Raw genomic sequence first — 27,967 nt, 5'->3', positions numbered from 1 at the left:
GTTAAAGCGAGATCAAGCCTTCTATTGAAGATGGACAAAGTACCGCTATTCAACAATCCAATATCTACAATTTATTTTAGTTTTATATACGCCAGAAAATATTTACAACTTAAATAAAATACGAAAATTATACACAATAATGGATTACAAATATGTACAGAAATATCAGATATACTTTATAAATTATACCATGCAGCTACATTAGGTGTTGCTTTTCGAAATTTTACTCTTTGAAAACTAAAACAAGGCTCCGCTGGTTAAGTTCGGGTGTTAGCAGCCTAGATCTACCATTAAATTTGATTTAATGTGGTTAAGTTTGGGTGTTAGCAGCTCTAGTTCTACCGTCACATTTGATTTAATGTGGTTAAGTTCGGGTATTATCAGCTTTACCATCACATTTGATTTCATGTGATTCCATGTAGCTTTAGAGCTACCACATTTGATTTAAAGATACATTAGATAAGATTTAGACATTACGAGCAAAGATATTAGCCTTTGAAGGTTTGACAAGATATGTGCATTAGCCTGGCTTTTCCATTTTTAAATTAAATCAATGGCTGAACCGATCCAGTTTACGTAATAGATATCCGATGTCATCGTCATCCAGAGTTGATTATGGTCTTGTCCTGTTAATAGATGTCTAATTAATAGTTTATAGAACATTTCAGACCTAAATAAAGACCTGCAATAGGCAGATTTAGCTCTTGCATAATGTGTGTTTAATGTAATAGATGTTATATTGCCTTCATTGTCTTGAACAAACGCGGGTTCTATTAGCTATAATCTCGAGTGGCGGTTGATAAGAAATCTAGGGACTAGTTGTGCTTATTATCTATTAGGTTTAAAGCACAGGGACCTGTATACGGTACGGAATGTAACACAAAGACTAGTTATGGATTTGGACATTCGATAGTGAATATTGCACAGGGACTAATTAAGTAATTTGATATTCGACAGGAACTATAACACAGGGACCAGTTGAGTTTAATATCCGGTAGGAAATGTTATGTTTAAATGTTGAGCAGGAGTCAGATCTATAACACAGGGACTTGAACGACGATGTGGCCCCAACCAATAATCCAATAGATAAGCCACACCGGATCCAGTTGTTAATCCTAAACTGTAGGACATCGTCATAATATTTCCTGCAATATATGAATATATAACATATAAATATTATATTTCCTATAACATATGAATATTATATTCCCTATAACATATAAATATTATATTTCCTATAACATATAAACATTATATTTCCCATAACATATAAATATTATATTTCCTATAACATATGAATATTATATTTCCTATAATATATAAATATTATATTATAGTTCCTGTATTATGAGGGCATAACAAATGCGTTGACAGGCATTCAAGTTACCTATCACCTAAATAAAGGTGCTTTAATTCGAATTGATGAAAAATGTAATGGGGTTTAATGTCCTACTTTTCCAATGAAGACGGGCATGTGATATACACTGTGGTATATGGGAAATTTAGCCTAGGCAGCGGCGCTCAGGCCTACTCTTAAATCGAAGTCAAACTAGCAAGGGTTCTATAATATGCACGTCAATGTGTACACGGGACATCGATTTTTCGTCTAATCTGAACGACTCGACACTGTCTCGAAAAGGCCCTCCGTCCTGCACCACTGACAAGGGTAAACCACGCATAAAAAACCCACATTCGAAACCTGATGTGGACCGAGAAGAACCTAGAAGATTTCACAAGACCGCTTCTCACATGCCGTGGGGTATTGGTCTACAGTTTGAATTCGCAGAGTAGCTAGAAAAGCCACTGTCCGGGCTCAATCCCACCCCCATGCTCAGATGTTAGTCTCAAAAAGGCCGAATATTGTGTTGACGCGGCGTGAAACACCGTTCCATTGTTGTACGTTTTAGAACAGCTTGCAACAACCCAAATTTTGACATGTACCGGCGGTCGACATTACTTACCGCAAAGTTCTCGTTGTTCATCAGGAACCCTGGATGGTGCTAGAATCATGGGAACACTTCCAACGTATCCATTAGTCAGTCCCAATAACAATGATAACAATAAAGGCCAGGCTTCTCCAGTTAATATAGGATGGTCACGTGGTGTGGCACATAACATTAGTAATGGTACTAGTATAATACGACAAAATGTCGCCATTAGCAGACGTCCTCTTGGCCAATCATATGGAATGGACGCAAAGATCTACAAGAAACATTAACCAAAAAAGTAAATGCATTTGTTTTCTCTTTTTTCTCCCTTTTTTCTTCTCTTTTGGGTTAATTTTGTTCTGTTTTATTGTGAGGTTGTTTTATTGTGAGGTTGTTTTATTGTTGTTTTATTGTGAGGTTGTTTTATTGTGAGGTTGTTTTATTTTTTTCATATTGAGTGAAGCATGTCCGTACGGCTAGCCCCCGGATCCATTTACTTGATTTGACATCTGTTGTTGATCGCTTACAATGTCTGTGTAGTATGTGTCTAGCCTGTTTGTGTGTAGTGCGGTCCTCCTGCACTTACTGATTGAGTCAAAATAATTCGAGCTAAAATTCATAAGGATCAATGATTGTAACACTTCGTTATTGCAAGCAGAATACAAAAGAAATATCTCTGCTGCTTGATCCAAGTACGCAAATTGCTATAATATAACTTTTAATCGCATGTATTTAGAATAAATCAAATTAATTGAGACGTAACTTACTGGTCTGGCTGACGCAATGGTACACAGTTATAACGTCAAATCCCCTGATAAACGTTATAAACGAACTTCACTGTACTCACCTTACCAATAAAATCCGAAGCATTAAATATGGCCATCATTATAATGGGCATCCAGCTGCCTAGATGACAACTTATTACTTCTGATTCTATACCAGGAAATAAACATAGGGTTACAAAATACGCCAGACCTATAGATAACATATAGGGCCAAACCGTCTTAGATACTTCATATCGCATTCTTAAACCTCCTGTAATTATAAATAAATAAAACACGTTAAAGACGCTTGAATACAAAATTGGTCGTTCTTAAAGGGGCATTATGTAGATAAAGAGATGGCCGTTCTTTAAGGGTATTATGTAAGACTTGGATAAAGAGTTGGTCGTTCTTAAAGGGACATTATGTAGATAAAGAGATGGTCGTTCTTAAAGGGTATTATGTAAGATTTAGATAAAGAGCTGGTCGTTCGTGCTATAATAGTTTCAAAATAGATAATACAAAATGAATATATTGAAAATTTAATTCAATTTATTTTATTCTGGGTAAAGTTATGAGTGTTTGAAGTTTCGATTGTCAAGTACCATTGCTCGATTATCCATTTTATCTTTAAATTATTACATGATGACGGGGGAGGGGTTGAGACGCCATGTCCTTGAAAAAATTGAGAGAAAAATCCCGTTTAAATGATGTATTAAAAGTTATTTTTGAATTATATCATCCGTCAAGTTCGTTTGTAGGAAATAATAATGCCATAAACGGTTTAGTATCACAAGTATCCGCCCCTGAAAGTCAGGGGAACATGTTGTCATGTCGTCGACCCGAGAGCCTTACAATAATGGGTCTAAATTATTTTCTTACTTTTAATACTTGAAACTTTTGGCACGTGTTCCTTGTAACTTTGACCTTGAAACATGACCTGTTCTTCATTACACCTGGTGATATCTCTAACTGTAACGTCACTACCACTAGGTGTCGTGCTATCGGACGTCCTAGGGGGCGTTGCTGAAGTCGGGCTCTGTATAATCAAAACGCCATATCTTTGTCCGGAAGACGGTTCCTGAAAATCAACCTGAACAACAAAAACAAAATTGACTAACATTTAGAACAAGGACAGATTGTAGCTGAAGCAACTAAATGTATGGATACATTTAGTATTTAAACATGCATTAAAACTATGTCAATTAAATTAGAACTTGCTGGTTTCAGGCAAGGTCGTGCCTATATATGGTCATGCTGAAGATGTTTTATAATCTTACTAAGCTTACTTCTTCTGTACAACCGCCTCCTTTAGTTATCCCCCTTTGATCATCTGCTATAGCAGCATTCTCACACAGACTGACGTAGAATCTGACAAACTCTGTTCTTCTGATGATGTGAAACACGATGAAACAAACCCAGAGTATGGATATAGAGATGATGAAGAAGATGATGGTGTTGATTCGTTGATCATTGAGTAGAGCTTTGGTTATTATCCGGTTGATAGATATAATCAAACCAGCAGCACCTGTAATATTATTACACAAATCTCTTATATGTAAAGGGGGTCACGGTGGCTAAGTGGGTAAGACGCTGGCTCGCTAGCCTGGAGGTCGGGTGTTCGATCCCTGCATTGGCCGAGAAAGTTCATTCAGATTTTCCGGCGTGGTTCCCCCTTGTTAGTGATGCAGGACGGAGGGCCTGATAAGGACAGATGTCTAGTCGTTCTATTGAGACGAAAAACCGAGGTCCCATGTACACATTGGCGTGCACGTAAAAGATCCTTTGACATTTGGAATTCCATATAAGAGTAGGCCATATCGCCGCTGTCCGGGCTAAATTTCCCTCATAGCACACTGTATGGCGTATGCCGGTCTTGATTAGGCCAGTTCGGAGCAGAACAGTATGACGTTAAAAACCCCATTTCATTTCATTTCATTTCTTATATGTAAAATGTTTCTACACGTACGTATAATTTCAACAGCTGGTAGTGAAGTCAGTCGGGAGATTTTATTTTCAGGCCTGTCGACTGGACTCTACATTATAACACATATAATAGCAACACATATGGAAAAGAAATGAAATGGGGTTTAACGTCCTACTGTTCTTCTCCGACTGGGATAATGAAGACGGGCATACGCCATACAGTGTGCTATTAGGAAATTGTGCCCGGACAGCGGCACTATGGCCTAATCATATATCGAATTCCAACTGCAAAGGGGTCTTTCACGCGCATACCAGTGTATACACGGGACCTCGTTTTTTGTCCAATCCGAAGGACTTTACGTTGCCCCCTTTCCTGCACCACTGACAAGGAGGAACCACGCCGTAAAATACCGATGAACTTTCGCCAACGCAGGGATCGAGCCAACGTCTTACTCACTGACCCACCGTGGCTTCCACATACTTATTTATTTTTCGATATAGTTGCCTCACATGTTGTATTACACCGAGAGCATTCTCTTCAAAACGTCGCCGAAATAAATGTTTACCATAAGTATGTTTTATTGGTAGTTAAGCTGGTCGGGAGAAGCTATTTTCATGTTGGTTCTGGAAGTCGGTTGGACAAAACATGAACTTAGAATTCCCGATGGACATGACCTCTCCTTAACCGGCTAATATCTCCCTAACCGACCTTATTTCTCCCTAACCGGCATAATATTTCCCCAACCGGTCTGACCCCCCCCCCCCAACAGGCCTGATCTCCAACAACAGGCCTTATACTCCCAACAGGCCTGATCCTCGCTACTGGTCCGAAAATAGACAATAGCAACGGTGTCTAATTAATTTTATACTATACTTCCGATTTTTGGTTTTCATTATTACAGTAAGAACTAAAATACATCTTTATTATAAGTTAATGCTTAGTTGACCTGCTCGGACCTTACCTCGTATCTAGTCCGTGAAAAGATACTTTGACCTGGGCCTGTTTTGACCAATCATAGTATAGCTGAAGCTAGTCTCCATAGAGACGACAGAAATAATAAGGATGCAGTTAGATCTCCGTGTAGTGTAGGGCAAACAAATAAAAAAACTGGAACGAAATAAAAACTGGAGCGGGCTAATGAAGACTAACATACGCCATGCAGTGTGCTTTTAGGGAAAATTTGGCAAGGCAGCATCAACACTAAGGCCTACTCTTATTTCTAATTCCTACGCCAGTGTGTACACGAGACCTCTATTGTCAGGCATTCTGTTCTGCAACACTGACAAGGGGGGAACCACGCCGGTAAATACGCGAACTTCCTTGGCCAACGCCAGGAGCGAACCCGAGATTTCCTAGATAGCGAGCCAAAGTCTTACTCACTCACGTCTGAAGTGTAGAATGCCCTCTGACCTTCAGCGCCACCTGGTCTAATAAAAATCAGTCGAGACGGCGAATCAACGAAGTTCCGGGTTCAGGGTTAGAGCTGGGATCACATCATTTAATGTTAAAACGGGTACAAAAGCCAGACGAGATCATTTTAAACCAATCAAATCGTGTAGAACAAAATCGGTCATTATGAATATGATGACTTAATGGTCACGGAGATCGATAAATTAGCATACTAATACAGATCATTAACATCCCAGATCTGTCATTTACCAGATCAATATAAATATGATTGATGTGATGGCTTGATGTGGTCAGAGTTCTACTAAAGAAATTGAACTAGAATATACTATTACTACTGTAGATCATGAAGTAAATCGGTCAAGGTTCTTTACCAATAACTACCAATAATTATTGACGATCATGAACTGGGTTGTACAGTTTGACACTGATTCAGAATCATTTCTGTTTAATCGTCTTGGTATACTTTACACCAAAAGGCCTTATCACCAGTAGCGTAGCTGTGGAGGGGCGGGGGTGGCTCAGCCTCTGCCGGCATTTATTTTGTTACGGGCGGATCTTGGGTTTCAAGTGTATTGACACACTTGCAGTTTACTATCGGAAAGGGTGTTTGATGTGTGTGTATTCTGTGGAGGGGGTACAAACTTAAGGACCGCTCCGAGGTGGCACAAATACTAGTTACGCGACTGCTTACTATGACATTTAGTTAAAAGTCAACTTACTCTCTCCCGTCATAACAGCTTGAGTATATCTAGCAGGTAACATGCTGGTAAAACCATAAAAACTAGATTGTTGAACTGAAAATATTACAAATAAATATATAATCAATACTAGCCAACATGGCCGCCGAGAGAATCGCTGGAGCAAGACAAATTCTGTCCCTCTGACACATAGGCGTACGGGGAAATTTTTGACTGGGGGGGGCGGGGGCGGTAGTGGTTGGTGCCCAAAATGGGGGGGGGGCGGGCTCGTACGCCTATGCTCTCACACCCCACCAACACATGGCAAAGCCTATAAAAAAAATAGATGTTCTAAACCGATTAAATAGGTATTTTATGGCCCCTTTTGGCCGAATGGGCTTCGACAATTTGCTAGCCAACAATTTGCATTGTACTGATGAATAACGAACACGTAGAAAGAGGACTCCTAAAAATCGCGGAAATACGCCCATGTCTTGAAAGCAGCTTATCCGAAAGGAAAACTTTGATGTTGACAAAATTTGATGAGGAAAAGATCCTTCAAGAAATATGATCTCTATCGAGTAACACGATTTGAAACAAAAAACTGTTAAAATTGTAGCCTCTATCACGTTCACTGGGTTTTAGGAATAAGGGACATAACTCTGGTACGAAAGATTGAAGGCTGCTGAATATCGATAGTCGTCGTCGTCTCCTTGCCACAATGCTTCACACCAAATTTGTAAATGATTCATCAAAGCCTGTAGCCGCTGTAGCGTTCACAAACCGACCGTAGAGAGACGGACCGACGGACAGAGTGACGACATAATCCGCCCAAGCCCTATTATCTGCCTATTCATATACTAAACTGAAAGATAGAAGTGACTAGTTACCTGTTGCTCCTATAGCAACCACAGCTACAGCCAATAAGGTGACTTTATAGGCGACATCTTGTGTAAAGACTTGATACCACACGTCACACAAGGCAATGGCAAGTAAAACAGCAAACGATATCAGATAACCAAATGTTATTCTAACTGGCATAGTCAACGCTTCCACTAAAACATTATTCACACAAACACTAATAAAAGCAACGATAATATACGTCATACTCATATCAAAGATGATCGTGCTGTTGGGAAAACGATTCTCATAGTAATCTACAGCAGTTATAAAACTATTATACGGCAATAGAAATCCTGCTCCCGCCAAAACCAGAGCGAGGTAAATACAGCTACATGGATCACGTGGTGGGTTTAGACGATCCTGATTAGTCCTCCGTGATGACCGTGATGGCGACTGTAGTTGACAGTAACCTCGAGTCAAATTTTCATCCATATTGAGATGTTGTCCTTGTTTTTCTTGATCTTTTTAATGATTAATCGACATATCCTGAAAATAAAATAAAACAGAAATGTATTAGAAACGTGATAACTTCTTCTAGAACACCTGGTACCACAAGGCGTGTCCAGAGAGGTGGGGGGGGGGCTCACTTCACTTTAATCCTATACATGTATGCACCTAAATATCTCAGAGCTCACAAATTTCACGGGTAATCCCCCAAACCCCACGCCAAACTTGACGTTCTCTCCACCTTGGATCCGCACTGTTCAAATTCCTGGACACGCCCATTAACCACTGATCATTATAAAAATTCATATAGGTAACGAATATTTTGTTGTACCCATAAATGATATAGTAACACAATCAATGATTTTCAAAAATTTTGGTTGTTGCAACCGTCAACCTAATCTCGGTATCACTAGACAAGTCCGCAACACAGGTATAATTACGAGAAAGAGAGAAATGGGGTTTAACGTCCACTCGACACAAACTAAGTCATTTCGGGACTAAGATATGGTTTGAAATTTTATTGCAATAATTCGCTTGTGCGTAGGGGTCTTTAGCAGTGGGCGGAATCCGGAGGACCCGGAGAAAACCCATGAGGTTGGACAGGCACCTACTCCTTGTCACGTACAACCGAGGATTCGAAAACCCACCAGTTGACTCAATGACAGGCTTTATGATACAGCGCGCACGTGCTAATCATTCGGCCATCCAACGCCCCCTGTATAATTACGATGCTGTGTCACTCCGAAAACATTTTAAAGTTTAAAGTTTAAATGCTACAATTGTCAAGGTCGTGCAATAAATCGCGTCAGAGGTCATACGAGTGGCTTTTGGCCCTATGATGTCAGGCATTTGACTAACCAATCAGCATTGATGTTACTAGTTCCGTGCAAAACACGCCGAAAGCTCGCCGTAACAGACCGTTTCATTGGCTGATCCCTCACATCATTCAGAACACGTCAATGATAACAACTCGTCCAGATACTAGTGTAGTAAAGACAAGTAAAACGAAATTTTGAACTATAAAAATGAAACGAAATAGGATCCGTGTTTTAATCAGATTGGGTCTCCTCAAAACAAACAAGCAGACTGTTTGTATTATTCGACTAGAATATACTGAATCAACCGCGGTACCAATCGCACAAAACATATACAAAACAGAGAGACAGGGAGAAATGGGGTTTAACGTCCACACGGCACAAACTAGGTCATTTCGAAACTAATATATGTTTCAATTTTATTTCAAGAATTCGCTTGCGCGTAGGGGTCTTTAGCATCTGGAGGAAACCGGAGGACCCGGCGAAAATCTACGAGGCTGGACAGGCGATCCTACTCCTTGTCACGTACAACCGAGGAATCGAAACCACGAACAGAAAACAGACGGGATCATACCAATAATATGTCACTGGTTTTGCGAGGATGGGAAAGCAGTAAACCTACTGGAGCTGTACACACAAGACGCTGGCTCGCTAGCCTGTTGGCTAAGTGGGTAAGACGCTGGCTCGCTAACCTGGTGTTCGTATGTTCGATCCCTGCATTGGCCGACAACGTTCATCCAGATTTTCCAACGTGGTTTCCCCCTCGTCAGTGGTGTAGGACGGATGGTCTGACAAAGAGAGCTGTCTAGTCGTTCGGATGGGACAAAAATTCGAGGTCCCGTGTATACATTGGCGTGCACGTAAAAGATCCTTGACAGCTGGAATTCGATATAAGAGCAGACCATAGTGCCGCTGCCCGGGCAAAATTTCCCTCTTAGCACACTGTATGGCGTATGCCCGTCTTCATTAGCCCAGTTTGGAGCAGAACAGTAGGACGTTAAAACCCATTTCATTTGATTTCACTTCAGTTCAACTAAACACACCCAACAACAGCTGTCATATAAAACTAAGCTTCTGTTACGGGTTAATACAATCTTTATACAATTAATGACGTCGTTTATCACACCTGTCCACCCCAAGTCTTTGATTTCTAGACAAAGTCTACAGATGGTTTTATCATACGACGTATTTATAAATACTTGTTAATTAGGAGATAATTAAACTAATTAATAAACATATTCAGATACGACATAGTTGTTATTCACAAGATTTTCTTCTTAATAAGAATAGGGAGGTTGGATGGCCGAATGGTTAACACGTGCGCCCCGTATCATAAAGTCTGTCATTGAGTCAACTGGCGTGTTTTCGATTCCCCGGTTGTACATGACAAGGAGTAGGGTCGCCAGTCCAACCTCATGGGTTTTCTCTGTTTTCTCCGGTTTCCTCCCACTGCTACTGAGATAAAATTGAACTATATATTAGTCCCAAAATGACCTAGAAAACAGGGCATTAAACCATATTTCATTTCATTTCTTGTACTTTAAGAGACGTTTCAAGGGCGTGAATGAAATTGGGTTTAACCTCTCACTGTCCTGCTCCTACGACATACCGTGTGCTATTGACACTACGGCCTACTTTTATTTTGAAATCCAACTGTCAAGAGTTGATGCAGAAAAGTGGTATGTTTAATCCCATTTCAGTAGTAAATATTTCACCATTCTCACTTTCTAGTAACCAATGCAACTTCTACAAATTCTGCAAAACATTGTCTGTTGATGAAGTTCGTGATATGAAACGAGTTCCATTATTTAGGGCACATTGAAGCCAATGTAATGACTATTCTGTAGCACGATTTATACACACAACTGTTTAATCTTACCGAGAAATAAACTAATGCTAGATATTTTCTTCTCGTCTTTGTTAAATGTATTTCTTGGTTTCATGTTAGTTTGGTTTACAGTAATTTTATCTGTTTTATGGAGTAAAGGAGATGAATATTCAAATGAAACATTATAATGGGTACAATACACTGAGTGACGTATCAAATTGGACATTATACAATACACTGGGTGGCGTATCAAAAAAAACATTATGCAATAGACTGGGTGACGTATCAAATTGAACATTATACAATACACTGGGTGGCGTATCAAATTGAACACTAAGCACTACATCAAGTACCAAGTATTGTTCTAAAAATGAGGCTCGGTCCCCAAACTTATAAGTTCAAGTTTTTAAAGCTAAAGGACCGGATTTCTTTGATTCTAGTCGACTGAAATTATACCTCTTTGAGCCGCAAAGTGAGACAGTTATAAGAAGGTTAAAATAGTGTGTATAATATTCATTTATTCATTAAAATACCAGGTTATTTCCCTTGAGACTAACGGATGTAGACTATCAATGAATAATATCTTAATTATATATAATATATCATCTATACCCTTATACACCTTATCTTATATTTCACTTGTTAAAGGAGTTAAACCTCTAACTCAATATTATCAATAATATTTGGGGGATCACGTGGCTAAGTGGGTAAGACGCTGGCTCGGTAGCCTGGAGGTCGGGTGTTCGATCCCTGCATTGGTCGAGAAAGTTCATCCCGATTTTCCGGCGTGGTTTCCCCTTGTCAGAGATGCAGGACGGAGGGCCTGACAATGACAGCTGTCTAGTCGTTCGGATGGGACGAAAAACCGAGGTCCCGTGTACATATTGTTGTGCACGTAAAAGATCCCTTGACAGTTGGAATTCGATATAAGAGTAGGCCGTAGTGCCGCTGTCCGGGCAAAATTTCCCTCATAGCACACTGTATGACGTATGCCCGTCTTCATTAACCCAGTCGGAGCAGAACAGTAGGACGTTAAACCCCATTTCATTTTCATTTTCCATAATATTTGAAATTAAAATCACGAATTACACTTCAATATTGGTCCATTTCAATCATTATTGATGTTGTTATCTTGTCGTGAAACTATAGGAACATAATATACAATATTTAAGACACAATGAATATGTTAAAATCGGTACACGAGATCGTGTACTCTATGGGTGCAGGCGCCCTGAACATATAATTCTAAATCATTTGGCCCAGTGGCTCATATAGTAGAGGTATAAAATCTACGGGATAAAGGTCACAATATCCGTAACTACCTCAGAGCAACGAGGGGGCCGGGAAGTATTCTGAGGGGTGCTGTAAACTTGACCGACCCTAGGGTTTTTTTTATGGTCGGCAATTTTTTAAAATCCCCCCCACCCCGCCACCTAGGTAAGGGCCTGACACTGTCCTAATACAAAATAATCGTGACTTAGTAAGTCTATTTATATATAAATCGAGCCATAATATATGAAAAATGTTTTTGTGAAGACTTGTTGATCTGATCAAGTGTTTGGTGGTGATGTGTTGAAACGTATTAAGTAGGCATTCGTGTGCAGCAAACCGAGGCGCAAAATGTACAAAGATGTTGTCTTCGTCCGAAATGTTTTTTTTGATGCAACTATGATTAACGTGTATTGTTAAATTGGGCTTGGGCTATGTACCCCGTTAGTCGGTCATGCGAGAATAGAAGTAGGGTAACCCTGGTCCCTCCCCCCCCCCCTCTCTGGCTCCTCCCAGGCCCCTACTCCCTGACAGCTAAGATTGAAATAGAACGCTCTCCAGAAAGAACAGTAATTTGAAATACCACATAAGGAAACTGCTATATTGTAATTTTTATTAGCAAATGTAATAATATGGATATTATATGGGTACTGGAAAACCCGGTTATTACACCAACTGTCGTGGGTTCCACCCCAGGCTTGTACGCGACAAGGAGTATTGTCCCCTGCTTTACTTGGCGGGTTTTCTCGGGACTCCGGTTTCATTCCACTGCTAGAGATAAGATATACTCTCTCTCTCTCTCTCTTTCTCTCTCTCTCTCTCTCTCTCTCTCTCTCTTAATGGCAAGTCTCATCGTCGTCCCTTTAATAACAAAAAAAAAGAAGAAAAAAAAAAGAAGAAAAACCCGCCGCGTTGATTAAAAGTCGCCTAATTATGAACATAAAACATTCGAGGCTACGTTCTAATATCTGATCACCCAGTCAGTTAATGAATTATAAAAGAGTTCCTTAGATCTATTAAACGTCACTAGATCCCCAAAAGGCAATAATTATCTGTAAGACGATAAATCTTAGTCGCGTTTCACTTGGTCTAATTACTGTACGTTGATGAACGAGGAACTCGAGACTTTTCGTCATTTCTATTCAGCTGGGGGCCAAATGGCTTTTAACTACAATCGATGGGAGAGACCCGATCTACTTGTTTTCATTTCCAACACAAACAACTTGTTCTGACATGCGTATTAAGACGTTATTATTTATTACATGTTGTAAAGATTAAATATAAACATCAACATTCCGCGCCCTTGGTACGCGTACAAACATTCTACGTGTTCTGGCAGAAGCGTAGCCGTGAAATATATATTGGGGGGGGGGGGGTCCGCAACCCTAACCCCTAACCCTAACCCTAACTCATTTTTAAAACCCCTAAAAAATATAAACAAACACCATGTGGCCATGCTGTTTACCACGACACCGCGTGCAAAAGCATTATGGTTACGTGCTGGCTGATCGGGCGATAAATATTTTGTTTAGGCGATAATGTTTTGGGGAACTACATGCGATTCATGACAGGCTAACTAGACACAATTTTATGGAACACAGTTACTTTTCACTTCACACATGTTTCCAGGATGATTCTCTCTGTGTTTTATTTTAGCAATGTAAACCATATTGGGATATGTACAGGTTTTATACAGATAGAATCTTAACTAATCCTAATAATTGTTGTAAATAAATAGGAGTTTGGGTCTACTATGTAAATTTTTTTGGTGGGGTCCAAGTATATTCAGACCCCCCCAACCCCGAAAAACAATTGGGGGGGGGGGGGGGTCGGACCCCCCCGGACCCCCCCATGTGTGACGCCCATGGTTCTGGGGGAGGTATATGGATCAAGACACGATCAGGGCAGGTGCCATTACATTGCTAATGTAATTAATTACGTTACAATAATCATTATAATTACTTTCTTATTTTATATCAATGTATTAATTATCATTATCCATTACACTGAAAGTAATAGACAATATATGTGTTATTGGTAATCGACAATTAAATTTATGTTATAAAATATATCGCAAATAGTATCAGATATCCTAATTATGATACCGGTGTGTGTGTGTGTGTGTGGATGGATGTGGGTGTGTGTGAGTGTGTGTGTGTGTGTGTGTGTGTGTGGGGGGGGTCATGGTGGCTAAGTGGGTAAGACGCTGGCTCGCTAGCCTGGAGGTTGGGTGTTCGATCCCTGCATTGGCCGAGAAAGTTCATCCAGATTTTCCGGCGTACGCCCGTCTTCATAAGACCAGTTCGGAGCAGAACAGTAGGACGTTAAACTCCATTTCATTTCATTTCCTAATTATGATACCTCTTTATAGCGGAGTTCAACTACCACTACCCTTTCAAAAGACTGAAATGCTGTAGGCTCATTCCTAGTTCAACAGCAAAATCAGCAATAAACACAACTAATGATAATAGGTCGACGTGTCTACAAAGTTTCATAAAGATACCTTGAACGGTCTATGTGAAATGCTGGACGAAAGGAAGGGCGGGTCCCATTTCAAAATCCCTGCCTTAACTTCGTTCGTGTCACGGAAAGATGTAAGCGCCCGACCTTTCATTGTACTTTAAAATGGACGAATCTAGACACCTTTAATGACCCAAGGAAATTAAATGAAATAAAATGGGCTTTGTACTGTTCTGCTCCTAGAGGGCTAATTAAGACGATAATATGCCATGCATCGTGCTATGAAGACAATCTTGCCCGGGCAGCGGCGCTACGACCTACTTTTATACCCAATTCAAACTGACAACGGCACGGGACCTCATATCCGAACGACTAAACGTTTTCCCTTGCCATGCCCCTGTACTGCACCACTGACAAGCGGGAACCAAGCGGAAAACCCCGGTGAACTTTCTGGACCAACACCGGGATCAAACACGTGACCTCTACGTTAGTGAGTCAAGTGTCTGACTCACTGAGCCACAATCTGATTAAAACACAGATCATATTTCGTTTCGTTTTTTACAGTTCAAAATTTCGGTTTACTTGTCTTCACAACACTAGGTTCTGGAAGAGTTGTTATATAACAGACATTCTAGTTGATGTGAGGAATTAGCCAATGAAACGGTCTGTCACGGCGACTTCTTGGAGTGCTCTGCACGGAACTGTGGGTAAACCCCTAGAAACGTCAGCGCTGATTGATTAATCAATGGCTGACGTCATAGGCTCAAACGCCGCGCGTATGACCCCTAACGCGACCTCACAGTACAACAGACCAGATCTTCGTGTAGTGTATATAACAAAACAAAGGAACCACAGATTTGTATTTGAATCAGATTGTGAAACACCGCGGGTCCTTGACTCAAAGTAACACAATCCGACATGTGATTAGATATCGAAGTGAAGTATTGATCGTATCTTATCACGAGAGGATAAAATATAGAATTAACAGCATTAGTTTAAATTCACTCTTCGTGTTGTGATGCTATAAAAGATTGACGATTTCCTTAAGTCGATTGTGAAGACGACCAGACCTATAAATCTGATATAACAACTTGTTGACGACATATTTTATACTTATTATAATATCAGCTCATATCTCATGCTGTTATATATTTATAATATAAATCTCAGGATAATAAACTCATACATGTCCTCAGGGACCTGTCCACGAATTTAAGCAGAGGGTCTGCGAGCAGTGGAGGGTCCAGACTACCTGAGAATGAAATGAAGTGGCGTTTAAAGTACTACTTTTCTGTGCCGAGTGTGCTGATGAAGACAAGCCCCCCCCCCCCACACACCTCTAGACACTCGCCTCTATTCACTCGCCTAGTCCTGTGTGTCTATATAGCCATAATATTTCGACAAGTGGCGGGTCAACGTTTATTCGGCCTTGGAGCTCGAACTGTTAATGGGGATCCTTCGCAACAATCAACAAAATCTGGTTAATAATCCTCTTCAATGGATTACATGACAACAACAGATCTCATCGATATCGAAGATTTTGATTAAAATTTCAGTATTGGATTACCTTCCATGTCAAGGTCACACGTGCATGGTCCAGGAACCGACTATGACGTCATCGCAGCCATCTTGTAACGTCATATCAAAAATCGAAACCAGTCAAACGATCCAAAGAACAAGCCTGTCAATTTTTAAGTCGATGGTGCGTTGTTGTTGGTCATGGAGGTGAATTCATGTACGATCGATTTCAGCATTGGTTTGCTTGTTCCTTGGACGATTGAGTATCAATTGACGGACTTTCTTTTAAAATGGTGTCGCAGTTCCAAGATGGCTGTGATGACGTCATAGTCAGTTCTATTTGCCGGAAATAAATCTATTTTGGGATATTGGCTCAATCGAAGCTACATCAACGGCGGTTGATAATTAACCGAAAAACTGAATAATCGAGACTTTGTTTGTTATTGTAACAACGGTAGTAATAACGATCGAGGTTGGGTCATAATTGTATCGCTAGTTCCATCCAGACCTTTGGAACAGAAACGTTTTAAATCAAAATGGCTGCTGAACTTTAGACTTGCAGAAGGATATTTACAACGAGAAGACATTTATCGATTTCCATGTAAAATAATTTTAAGAAGGTAAATTAGATGAGAAGGTCAGACAAGATTGACATTTAGTCGACAGAATCATGGAGATAATACGACAAGCCTCTATATTCATCAACTCATATTGTCTTATTATCTATCAGGAGCCACAGTGGATAAGTGGGTAAGACGTTGGCTTGGTAACTTGGAGTTTCCGTGTTCGATCCCTGCATTGACCGATAAAGTTCATCCAGATTTTCCGGCAAGGGACAACGTATAGTTGACGAAAAACCGAGGTCCCGTGTACACATTGTCGTGTACCTAAAGACCCCCTGGCAGTTGAAATTCGACATACGAGTAGGCCGTAGTGCCGCTGTATGGCGCATGTCCGTCTTCAATAGCCCAGTCGGAGCTGAACAGTAGGACGTTAAACCCCCATTTCATTTCATTTTCATTTCGTCTTATTATCTGGTGGATAATATCGTTCCGTCCGGGCATAGAACAGTAAAGATCGCCGAAGAGAAACAGGGGTTTAATTGTTCGGGAATTTTATCAGCAGGAGAGAGGGTCATATATTGTCGTATATCGTTAAGCTTACCCCCCCCCCCCCCCGGAAAATATATACAGTGCTATCTGGCACGCCCGACATGGTACGGGTTCTTTACAATAAGCCGGATTTCACAGCATGGCGGAATACTTAGTACCGGAATATACACAAAAGATCGATGCCTTCTTAATTGCATTAATTGCATGTCGCTGATAGTTTAACATAGGTTCAACTCATACCATGATCCAAACTACGAGATAATGAGCCTTGAGTGGCATTTAGTGCTTGAACACGTTAAAAACACAACACAATTTATATGGAAAACAATCACTGGTTTATACACATATAGCACGACGTTTCGGCAAGTATTCTCTTATCGATCATTTGTACTTTAAAACAGTAAGAGAATACTTGCCGAAACGTCGTGCTATATGTGTATAAACCAATGATTGTTTTCCATATAAATTGTGTTGTGTTTTATTGTGAGATAATGATAAATATAGCTGCCGAAGTTTATACAAATTGTTGAGAGCGGGTGGGGTTTTGATCTATTCATAGCCCAACCACATTAAACTAAATGGCCGAATAGAATTGTACTGACTTCGAATTCAGTATAATTCAAATGAATATGGAAGCTGATTCGATCCGACACTAGTGTGGTGTAGAACCAAAGGCATTAAATCTGGTCTATTACAGGAATGTAAAAGAATCCAAACCTTCTCCAAATATAAGCAGTTTATGAGGATAAGTACAAAAGATCCATATTAAAAAACTCCTGTCCCTGACTTGATTTTAGATAATATGAACAAGCAGGCCCACGCAACATCGTTTGATTAAAATCCGCCAAACTGTTCTGAAGAGAGAGAGAGAGAGAAAGAGAGAGACGGACATATGGTTCAATGTAGACCATTCGCTTGCTCATAGGGGTATTCAGCATTCGGGGGGGGGGGGGGACCTGGTGAGAAACCAGGAGGTTGGACAGGCAACTGTTCAGATGAAGTGGAATACCATTCTTTAAAGATTTGTTATATAATTTGTAACCTGAGACAATAAGATTTGTCATCAAACATTTCTCGATAAGAACGACTTGTTAATAAAGGATCATTAATATTTTATTGGCTTCAGCAGGTTAGAGAGGGGACGATCACAGAGTTCAATTTCCGGTAACTGTCAATCATTCTGACAGCTGATTTACACCGACATGAGTTATATCTAGTTAAAGATCATTTATAGATGTAACAATAACACGAAGCCGGATATTACATGTAATACAATGGTACAGTCAAATGACATGAAAGGAGACTTAACTTTCTTTTTTGGACCAGGAACCGGTCGCTAACCGACCTTGTCCTTATTCTTGTTGTTCTTGTTGGGGTGACGCTCTTCGAAAACGCCGTCAATTAAAGTCCGATCGACATGAAAACTGCCATGCTTCTTCTTTGAACAATTCTGCACCGATTTGGTGAATTAGAATTTTGAATTTCATCCAACACCTTGGTCAGTTCCCGGTCCATAGTACGATCATACTTGTTTCTGAATCAATTGGACAAATGAAGACTGGTTTTTACTATAGAGTCTGCTAGGCATGAAATTTTGCCCAGAGAGTGGTGCTACGACCTAATTTTATGTTGATTTCCAACTGACAGGGGATCCCAACGAACTGCCTCGGCCAACACCGGGATCGAACCAGGAATCTCCTGATAAACCAACCTGCCAGATGATCAGTAACACAGATATATCACAGTCTTGTACCGTAGACAGTGGAATCAATGAATGGTGTTTAATGACACCGCACCACCAACCCATAGAGAATGATCTAAGACAAGTTAGTAATGCATTTTGTGGTCATGAAAACAACAACGGAAGTTCGTTCCTAGAGAAATCCAGTGGATGCGAACACGAAAGCTAGAAGATTGGGAAATGCAGATAATGTTGCTGCAGATGATGATGTTGTTGTAGATGATGTTGCTGTTGTAGATAAGATGATTCTGTAGATGATCTTGTTGTAGATGATGATGTTGCTGTAGATGATGTTACTGTTGTAGATTAATTGATGTTGTTGATGATGATCTTGTAGATTAGATGATGTTGTAGATGATGAATGTTTAGATGATTAGATTTTGTTGCAGATTAGATTTTGTTGCAGATGATGTTGTTGTTGTATATGACATTGTTGTGGATGATGCTGTAGAGGATGTTGTAGATGTTGCTGTTGTAGATGATGATGTATTGTAGACATTGTTGTAGATATTGCTGTTGTAGATGACATTGTTTTAGATGACATTGTTTGAGATGATTTTGTAAAGACTGTAATACTAACTTCTTTGATTGGCATTGAGTAATTTACCATATTAACACAAGGTACAATTTTATAGATACACAATTACTGAGTTTAATACTAAGCGACGTTTCGACGAGGATACTCTCATCTTTATCAAGCAAAAAATACAGGTATGTGAATAGTAGGCAAATATATACAGAATATGATACAGGTATGTGAATAGTAGGTAAATATATACAGAATATGCAACAAACATTTGGCAATTTATGCGACATTGCATTAGGCGAATACTTGGTAATGATATGATTTATAATATGATAAATTCGAAAGTTTTATTTGTCTTCTCCATTGTCAAAATATCAGCTATGGTATGAGTTTATTTTACAACGCAAATTAAATTGTTTAAGAAATACTGTGACAATAACAGGACATTGGGGTCTAAGACCAATGATAAATTCTATTGTCTATTCACTCATATGAGGAATATTCCATTCCATATTTGGTTTAGTCATGTGGTCATTAGGCTTAGTAACCAATCAGCATAATTAATTACGTAATATTTGACCAATTAGGTAATAAATAGCAAAAGTCAAGTCACAAAAAAACAACCGAGATGTGCGCGATTTTAGACACCATGTAGATTTAAGAGAGCAAGCACCATGTAGATTGTTTGCATGTAGATTTGAGAGAGCAAACACCATGTAGGAATTCGTTAGGAGAGACCGTTGGGGTTTAAGTGGCAACATCTGGATTGAGAGATAGAGAGAATGACTATAACATAATGACTTATGTCATAGAGGCGTCCTGCCATATTAAAATACGTATTAGTGATTGTAACATAAACCTGTCGCTATCAATACCCGGCTGGAGATCTTGGTAGTATTCCTTATGTCATTGCGTAACTATAACTTGTTGTTGGCATGTCTTATCTAACTTTCTTTGTCTGATAAACTATATTGAATGTTAAACCTTCATATGATGCTTGATACATTAGACAGGTGTCTAATGAGCTCCTTTGTCTCGAATACGTTTATAAACTCAGAACAGAAACGAATCTTCAGGCGGGTCCAGGAGGCCGTGCTAGGCGGGCGCCTAGATGAAGGTACCTAATGGATACTATTGAGGTCCAGGCAGGGCTAGGAGAGAGGTCCGGCCAGGACTGAGCTAAGGCCATGGGCGCCTTGGCACGAGACGGTACGAGACGACAGCTTCTGGAGTTAGCACACTCATGCTAAGCCAAGCTAATTAAGTCATGACTCCTTCCATATAGTTAGTTCTACGGTCGTTTAAATCACGATGTTTGTACCTAATATTGTAAGAAGCAGAATAAAACTATTATTAGATGTATATACCAGTGTTGTCATCAAAGAACCCGATTTAAGAACCAATACTGTCACATATTAATTGGTGCCGTGACCAGGACAACGCTTGAAGTCTTATACCACTAGACGACCACAGGCCACAGATTTTAGTATTCACAGGTAATTCTTTTTCTAAATCCTACCATGGCGACGGTTCATAAAATGACATTAGTGCTATGTATTATAATTTAACTGGAAATCTGCAGTTTATCATCACGAGTCATTAAATATCATGGTGTAGTTACTAAATTTAATATATTGCCTTTCAAGCTAGTAGTGGAACAGGAAAATGGCTAAAACAAAATTGTATATATATTATTTGTTTTAAAATGCGTCATGTTGTTTTTAAAAGATTATGAATTATCATTGGTTGTTTTGAACACATATTTTGGCTTTTAAATTTAGTAGTAGCTAAGTATTATCAGGCTAATAACTGCGAAGTGAAATGTTTTATGATTGTTTAATTATCTGGAATAGAGTTAAGCGTATCCTAATTGAGAGATATAGCTCTTTAATCACACGGTATTAACGGTTTTATCTCTTATAATTTTTTGTTGTTGTTATTTTGTCTATATATATTTATGCCCCGAGGTTTACGGGAGACCCGATATTTACGGTAGAGAGTTTTATTTGTAATACCCCAAAGTTTTATTGGGAAATGCCCCGATATGTAACGGGAGAAGTTTATGTTAAGTGGTTTAACCCCAGGAGGGTTGTGCTCGGATTTAAGAGCGAACGTATCGTCTTATTTTGTGTTGTGTTTAAAAATTATAGAGATAAACCGTTAGTTCTTTCAAAAATATCTTATTTAAGATTGGTTAAATGTGTTCAGATCATTCATTATTCTTGAGATAAAACAATATGACTCCCTAATTTCAATTGTATCCATGTAAATAATACTGTAAATATCGTTAGATCGATATCTAAAGTCAAATCTGTTCCACTTGCTAATTTGATTAACTATTAATTAAGTTCACTCCATGATATATATGATAAGCAGATGATAAAACTTCGGCACGGGTGGCAGTTAATACTCTTCATATGCACATGTCATTACTGGAACGAGGAAGGGCATCATATGTACCCCACCCCTACAGTTGGCTACGACAGTGCAGTAGCGGTCTAAGAAGATAATTACAGTAGTTTGTGTTCGCGATTCCACCATTTATGTGAATAATAAGAGTAGTCTGTGTTTGTGATTCCAGGATCTCGTTTGTTTTTTTTTTCATTGACTCGCGTGTGTGACCGATTGTGTGTATATAACTTTCAAGTTCGTGTGTTTTTCATTGACCTTTTCATTTTTGGATATTATGACATTTTACATGTATATATAACTTTTAAATTCGTGTGTGTTTCATTTACCTTTTCTTTTTGTTTATAGACATTTTTGTATACGACATTTTACGAGTGTTGTTTGTTTTTATATATTTTTTCATTATTATTATTGTTGTTTATATCTTTATAAGAGTAGTAATTATCGACTCCATAGGTATCTAATTTTGTAATAGTCTTTAAAAGTTATTTCATATAATTCATAACTTTATTCAAACAAAGAGAGGTATATAACATAATGACTTATGTCATAGAGGCGTCCTGCCATATTAAAATACGTATTAGTGATTGTAACATAAACCTGTCGCTATCAATACCCGGCTGGAGATCTTGGTAGTATTCCTTATGTCATTGCGTAACTATAACTTGTTGTTGGCATGTCTTATCTAACTTTCTTTGTCTGATAAACTATATTGAATGTTAAACCTTCATATGATGCTTGATACATTAGACAGGTGTCTAATGAGCTCCTTTGTCTCGAATACGTTTATAAACTCAGAACAGAAACGAATCTTCAGGCGGGTCCAGGAGGCCATGCTAGGCGGGTGCCTAGATCAAGGTACCTAATGGATACGAGGGAGGTCCAGGCAGGGCATGAGAGCAGGCGGAGGCTAGGCGACGTCTGGTAGTTAACTCCAGGCCAGGCAGGTTTGGAGTTAAGACCGGACAACGGCCAACTAATGTAATTTAGTCCTGGGTGTCTTTAACATTACGATGTTTGTACATAATATGTTAGAAGCAGAATAAAAGTATTAATAGAAGCTGAAACTAGTCTTGTCATCCGAACCTGATAAAAGAACTAATACTGTCACATGACTTTATTTTGATCTATGCTTGTAACTATGTATCCAGCTTGATATAAAACTGTAGAAACCGTACTATTGTTCCTGTTATCTTGTTTGTTAATCTAATCATACAATATTTTGAGACTGAAAACGTGGGATGTGAGAGTGACATTTAAAGATACGTCTTAGCAGCGGAGATAAAAATATATACACAACGTGAGCCATAAGAAGAGAAATTACACCTATAACTAGATTCAATACTAGACGATCACGCGTTGGATGTGGGGAGTTTTTAACAGTTAAGCTTTCCAGATCTAACAAGCGACTCATTGAACTGCGTCGTATGACATATTTGATTTGGTTGCCGAACTGTGCCTTATGCTACACGACCGCTAAAGATACCCCCGTCGCCCCATGTAAAATTGTATGATCCCGTCAACTACAAGGAAATGTGTATAGACGACTAAGTTCTAGTTGTTGAAATGGTTCATGTCCAGATCGGATTTACAACCAGTTAAAGTGGGGAAAGAATAAACCAGAAAACCCATCCACATCCAAGAATCATTACACGTTAAGCATCACACCGAAAGCGTGGACGTCCGAAGTAAAACAAGCAGTGTGGGTCATAATGGAAATGTGCCGTGAATGCCTCACGTTACACTGGGAACGGAGAGGAATAAAAAGAATATCAAAGCGAACCAAGCTGAATGACTCCACCGCATGACCATGATCTAATTGGTAAGCTGTACAGTCGCTATGACACAGACCGCCATTAGTATGCATCATTTCCGGTTGTCTGTTATTCCAAGTTCTGATCAATCAATAATCAATACATAAACTGACCTTGAACTCCCACACTGTTTATAGAATTGATAGATGAGGGTTAAAACAAATATTATGTCAGAGAGAGAGAAAAAGAGAGAGAGACGGGTATTAATTTCGGGACTAACATATGATACAATGTTTTTAAATAATTCGCTTGTTTGTGAGTAGCGACCTTTTAGCAGTGGGAGGGAACCGGAGGAACCAGAGAAAACCCACGGGGTTAGACAAGCCATCCTACACTAGACACGTGCAATAAACACTGGTTTTATAAATTGATCGATCTCCTGTAAGTCGTTGATCGATATCAACAATGGAGTAGAGATATTTGATATAATCTTCGTTATTTGTCCAATATAGATATACTTCCCAGAACTGTTCCACGAGGTTAGATAGTTTAGACCTTTTATTGTGTAATGTAAAACCTGATAAACGCGACAATTAGACTGCTTCATAGAGTCTGGTTGAAGCCTTCAACCAGACTCTACCCCGGCTGTCAGTTTCAAAATATATAGGAGAAATGGGGTTTAACGTCCACTCGACACAAATCAAGTCATTTCGGTACTACGATAAGGTTCAATTTTATTCCAATAATTCGCTTGCGCGTAGGGGTCTATAGTAGTGGGAGGAAACCGGGGGACCCGGAGAAAACCCGCGAGGAGGGGCGACCCTACTTCTTGTCAGGTAAACCCGCTGTCAGTTTCAAAGCTGGTGGTCCATCCAAGTAAAATTGACCGTTTGTTTACCTTCGAACAGATAGCTGTGTAGTTCCAGAATAAAGTCTTTTAATCGAATGGTCTTTTATACTGACTAGCCAAGTACTTTATATCTGGTGCGATTTATTTAAACGCTGGACCGAACCCTCGCCACCGCCATTGCAATTACCAGGCTACACCACTCGATGTCAATTCAACTGACAGCTTATTAAGGAGCCATCGTCTTGTTATGGTATTAGTAGATGAATTTAATTTGGAGCCCGAGGTGCAGTAGTATGGTTATATGAAAGGTGCATGGCCAATCTACTAAACCAAATGGGATATACATGTCCAATTTAACAAATTGAAGTGGAAAATTAAAAGCACGGTAATTAATATCACGGTAATAAGAAGGAATGGAGGACAGTGAGCATCCATTACTGGCTGATCAATAGAAGAAATACAGGATATATCGATTTGACTGGATAATTAAATCATATAAACATCGTATCCTAGTCACAACAAGACAATAAATCATATATAAGAACATATATTTATTATTTATTCTCCGGGACAACGTAACAATAAAACTAAGACATTAATTAATTTCTTCAGTCCAGTTCATGGATAAGCTCTGTTACATTCTGGATGTATCATACGGTCTGTCATTGAGTCAACCAGCGGGTTTTCGATTCCCCGGTTGTACGTGACAAGGAGTAAGGTCGCCTGTCCAACCTCCTGGGTTTTCTCCGGGTCCTCCGGTTTCCTCCCACTGCTAAAGACCCCTACGCGCAAGCGAATTATTGAAATAAAATTGAACCATGTGTTAGTCCCGAAATGACCTAGTTTGTGTCGAGTGGATGTTAAACCACATTTTAAACAATTATTACTGTTTTGTAATGGCCCCCATATTAAACAATTCGTATACTGTTTTGTAATGGATTGTTCTGATCCGTTAACATCTTTTACACAAATGTTTAATTTTATTAATGGAAGTAGATTTAATACTCCTCAACATTTTCGAAATATAATTAGTATTTCGACTCAAATCGTGGATTAAAGATATATTATAGGAGATTAGATAAAGAGCTGGTAGTTCTCACTATAATAGTTAAAAACTAGATAATGTAATGGGAATTTGCTGAAAATTTCTGTCAAATTGATCCACTATGAACCGAGATTTTAGCGATTGAATTTTCGGCCTAGCCTCGATCATCATTACTAAAGTATGCAGGATGAAATCATAGTCTCGATTAACCATTTCATGATTTAATTATGAATTGAAGTCGAACAGCAAATCGGAACATAATCCAATAAACATCGTAGGCTAGCGATGCCATCTAGAATTGATTATGGTCTGGATAACTTAATTAATGTCTAATTAATAATTTAGAAAACATTTCAGGTTGAAAGAAATAACTGCAATAGGCAGATTTAGCTCTTGCATAATGTATGTTTAATATAATTAATACAATGACGTCATTATTAATGTGACGTCATAATGTATGTTTAAGGATTTGGAATGTCGGTCAATTAGCTTCCTGTCTGCTCTCAAGCGGAACTAGACAGGCATCGTAAGTTTCGTATGGCTTTCTTAGTCAAGATTCCAACCGAATGATTAAGACTTTTTTTTAAAAATTTGGTTGTTAAATGAAGGTATCGATTTAATTCATTTCGGTGAATTGGTTTATTCTGAGATTTGTAAATTAGATAGAACCGGTCTTGTGATTGAAGTAAATTTGTACCGTTAATATTTAACAGCTGACACTTTTAAGACACAATATTAGAAGTAAAATAAAATGGGGTTTAACATCCTACCGTTCTACACCAACTGGTTGAATGAAGGTTGGATTACATCATGCAGTGTGCTGTGAGCAATATGTCGACCCGGGCAGTGATGTTGCTACCTTCTCTTCATCGAGTTCAAACTTATAAAATGGACCTCGGGTTTTAGTCCCATCCAAACAAGACCCTGTTCCAAGAAAGCCGCCTATCGTTCACACGGGACCTCGGTTTTTAGTACCATCCGAACGACTATAAGCTGTTCCATGAAAGCCGCCTATCGTTAACAGGGGACCTCGATTTTTCGTCCCATCCCAACGACTAGACGCTGTTCCGTGAAACCCATCCTTCCTGCACACGGGACTTCAGTTTTTCGTCCCATTCCAACGACTAGACGTTGTTCCATGAAAGCCATCCTCCCTGAACAGGAGACCTCGTGTTTTTGACCCATCCCAACAACTACTGCACCCCTAAAAGGGGAAACCAGGCTGGAAAATCTCTTAGAACATACTTGGGCAAAACAGGGATCGAATAAGGGACTTACTGGTTACTGATTTGGGACCTTACTCACTGAACAACCGCGGCTCCCACACTAACTGACAAATGTAGATTTGATTTTCAGAACATATACAATACTCTTACCAAAAAACAATATTACTGAAATATTAGATGTAGTCTACAACACACAAATAACGAAATGAAATGAAATAATGAAATGGAGTTTAACGTCCTACTGTTCTGCTCCGAACTGGGCTAATGAAGACGGGCATACAGTGTGCTATGAGGGAAATTTTGCCCGGACAGCGGCACTACGGCCTACTCTCATATCTCATATCGAATTCCAACTGTCAAGGGATCTTTTACGTGCACGCCAATGTGTACACGGGACCTCGGTTTTTCGTCCCATCCGAACGACTAGACAGTTGTCTTTGCATCACTGACAAGGGGGAATCACGCCGGAAACACAAATTACGATCAATGTTGTTTTTATACATTTACGATTAGAGACAATCAAAATATTTTAAGTAACTGTCAGTCCTACTCCTAAATCTTAGGAAATAGAAAAGTAATTCGTAATACCAAGACCCCTCCAAAACAAGTTCAAACAAAACGTAGGCAATGGACAAAGACAATACAAGACACCAATGCCAGGATGTGAAACAGCAACTTTCAAACCTATGACACACACTTCTTTGCTTAAAGCCAAACATTTGACCCCCCACCCCTCCTCAAAATTTTTGTTGATACCCCCGCTATTTAGTGACGTTCGACGACCCTAGGACCCCAAACAATTTATACACCCGCTCAGTGGAGACTTCAGCGAACCTGCTATCCTAAATATTTGACACCCACACTCGCCCTATGGAGACATCAGCGAACCTACGATCCCAAATATTTGACATCCACACCCGCCCTATGGAGACCTTCAGCGAACCTTCAATCCCACCCTCCGCTCTATGGAGACTTTCGGCCGATCAACATGATATATAATGAACTATTCCTTATATAATTCTCCAAGACAATGATGACGTCCCCAAAATTGGCGACACAATGCCGCACAGAAATCCGGGCAAACCCCTGTACCCATTTTGTTATACCAATATAATATGTGAAAGTATTTGTTTACATACCGTTGTGTGCATGTTTCTTACTCTAACTAGAGATCTCTATTGCTCATCTACATAACAGCTCATTTACCCCTGCTAACATCTGGTTAGTCCGTGTACACAATCCTTTACTAATAAATACACACGATTAACCAGCCCTGAAGACGCGGTGAAAAATCAATACACAATCATGATAACAAGTCTCAATGATCTGGACTAGTTATCGATTGGTCGATGGATGGATAA

At 39.4% G+C, this 27,967-nt stretch overlaps 1 protein-coding gene across 2 annotated transcripts; it reads right to left on the bottom strand.

Moving 5' to 3' along the window:
- Window positions 1-6: 6 nt before the first annotated feature.
- On the bottom strand, window positions 7-27,840 carry LOC126830166 (equilibrative nucleoside transporter 4). Of its 2 annotated transcripts, none has more exons than XM_050560461.2 (8): window positions 27,746-27,840; window positions 7,594-8,092; window positions 6,746-6,820; window positions 3,970-4,217; window positions 3,572-3,782; window positions 2,776-2,963; window positions 1,962-2,202; window positions 7-1,145 (listed from the first exon to the last, which is right to left on the bottom strand). In XM_050560461.2, the coding sequence occupies exons 2-8, from the start codon at window positions 8,036-8,038 to the stop codon at window positions 985-987; spliced, it is 1,569 nt and encodes a 522-aa protein (XP_050416418.1). In that variant the 5' UTR covers window positions 8,039-8,092; window positions 27,746-27,840; the 3' UTR covers window positions 7-984. The 2 variants fall into 2 exon arrangements, with proteins under 2 accessions (XP_050416418.1, XP_050416419.1); XM_050560462.2 differs by having other exon boundaries at window positions 3,979-4,217.
- Window positions 27,841-27,967: the final 127 nt, after the last annotated feature.

The sequence above is a fragment of the Patella vulgata genome, chromosome 8 (assembly GCF_932274485.2).
Source record: "Patella vulgata chromosome 8, xgPatVulg1.2, whole genome shotgun sequence".
Taxonomy (NCBI): Eukaryota; Metazoa; Mollusca; class Gastropoda; family Patellidae; genus Patella; species Patella vulgata.
Note: the sequence above shows the minus strand (reverse complement) of the source record. Positions and strands in the feature narration are given on the sequence as shown.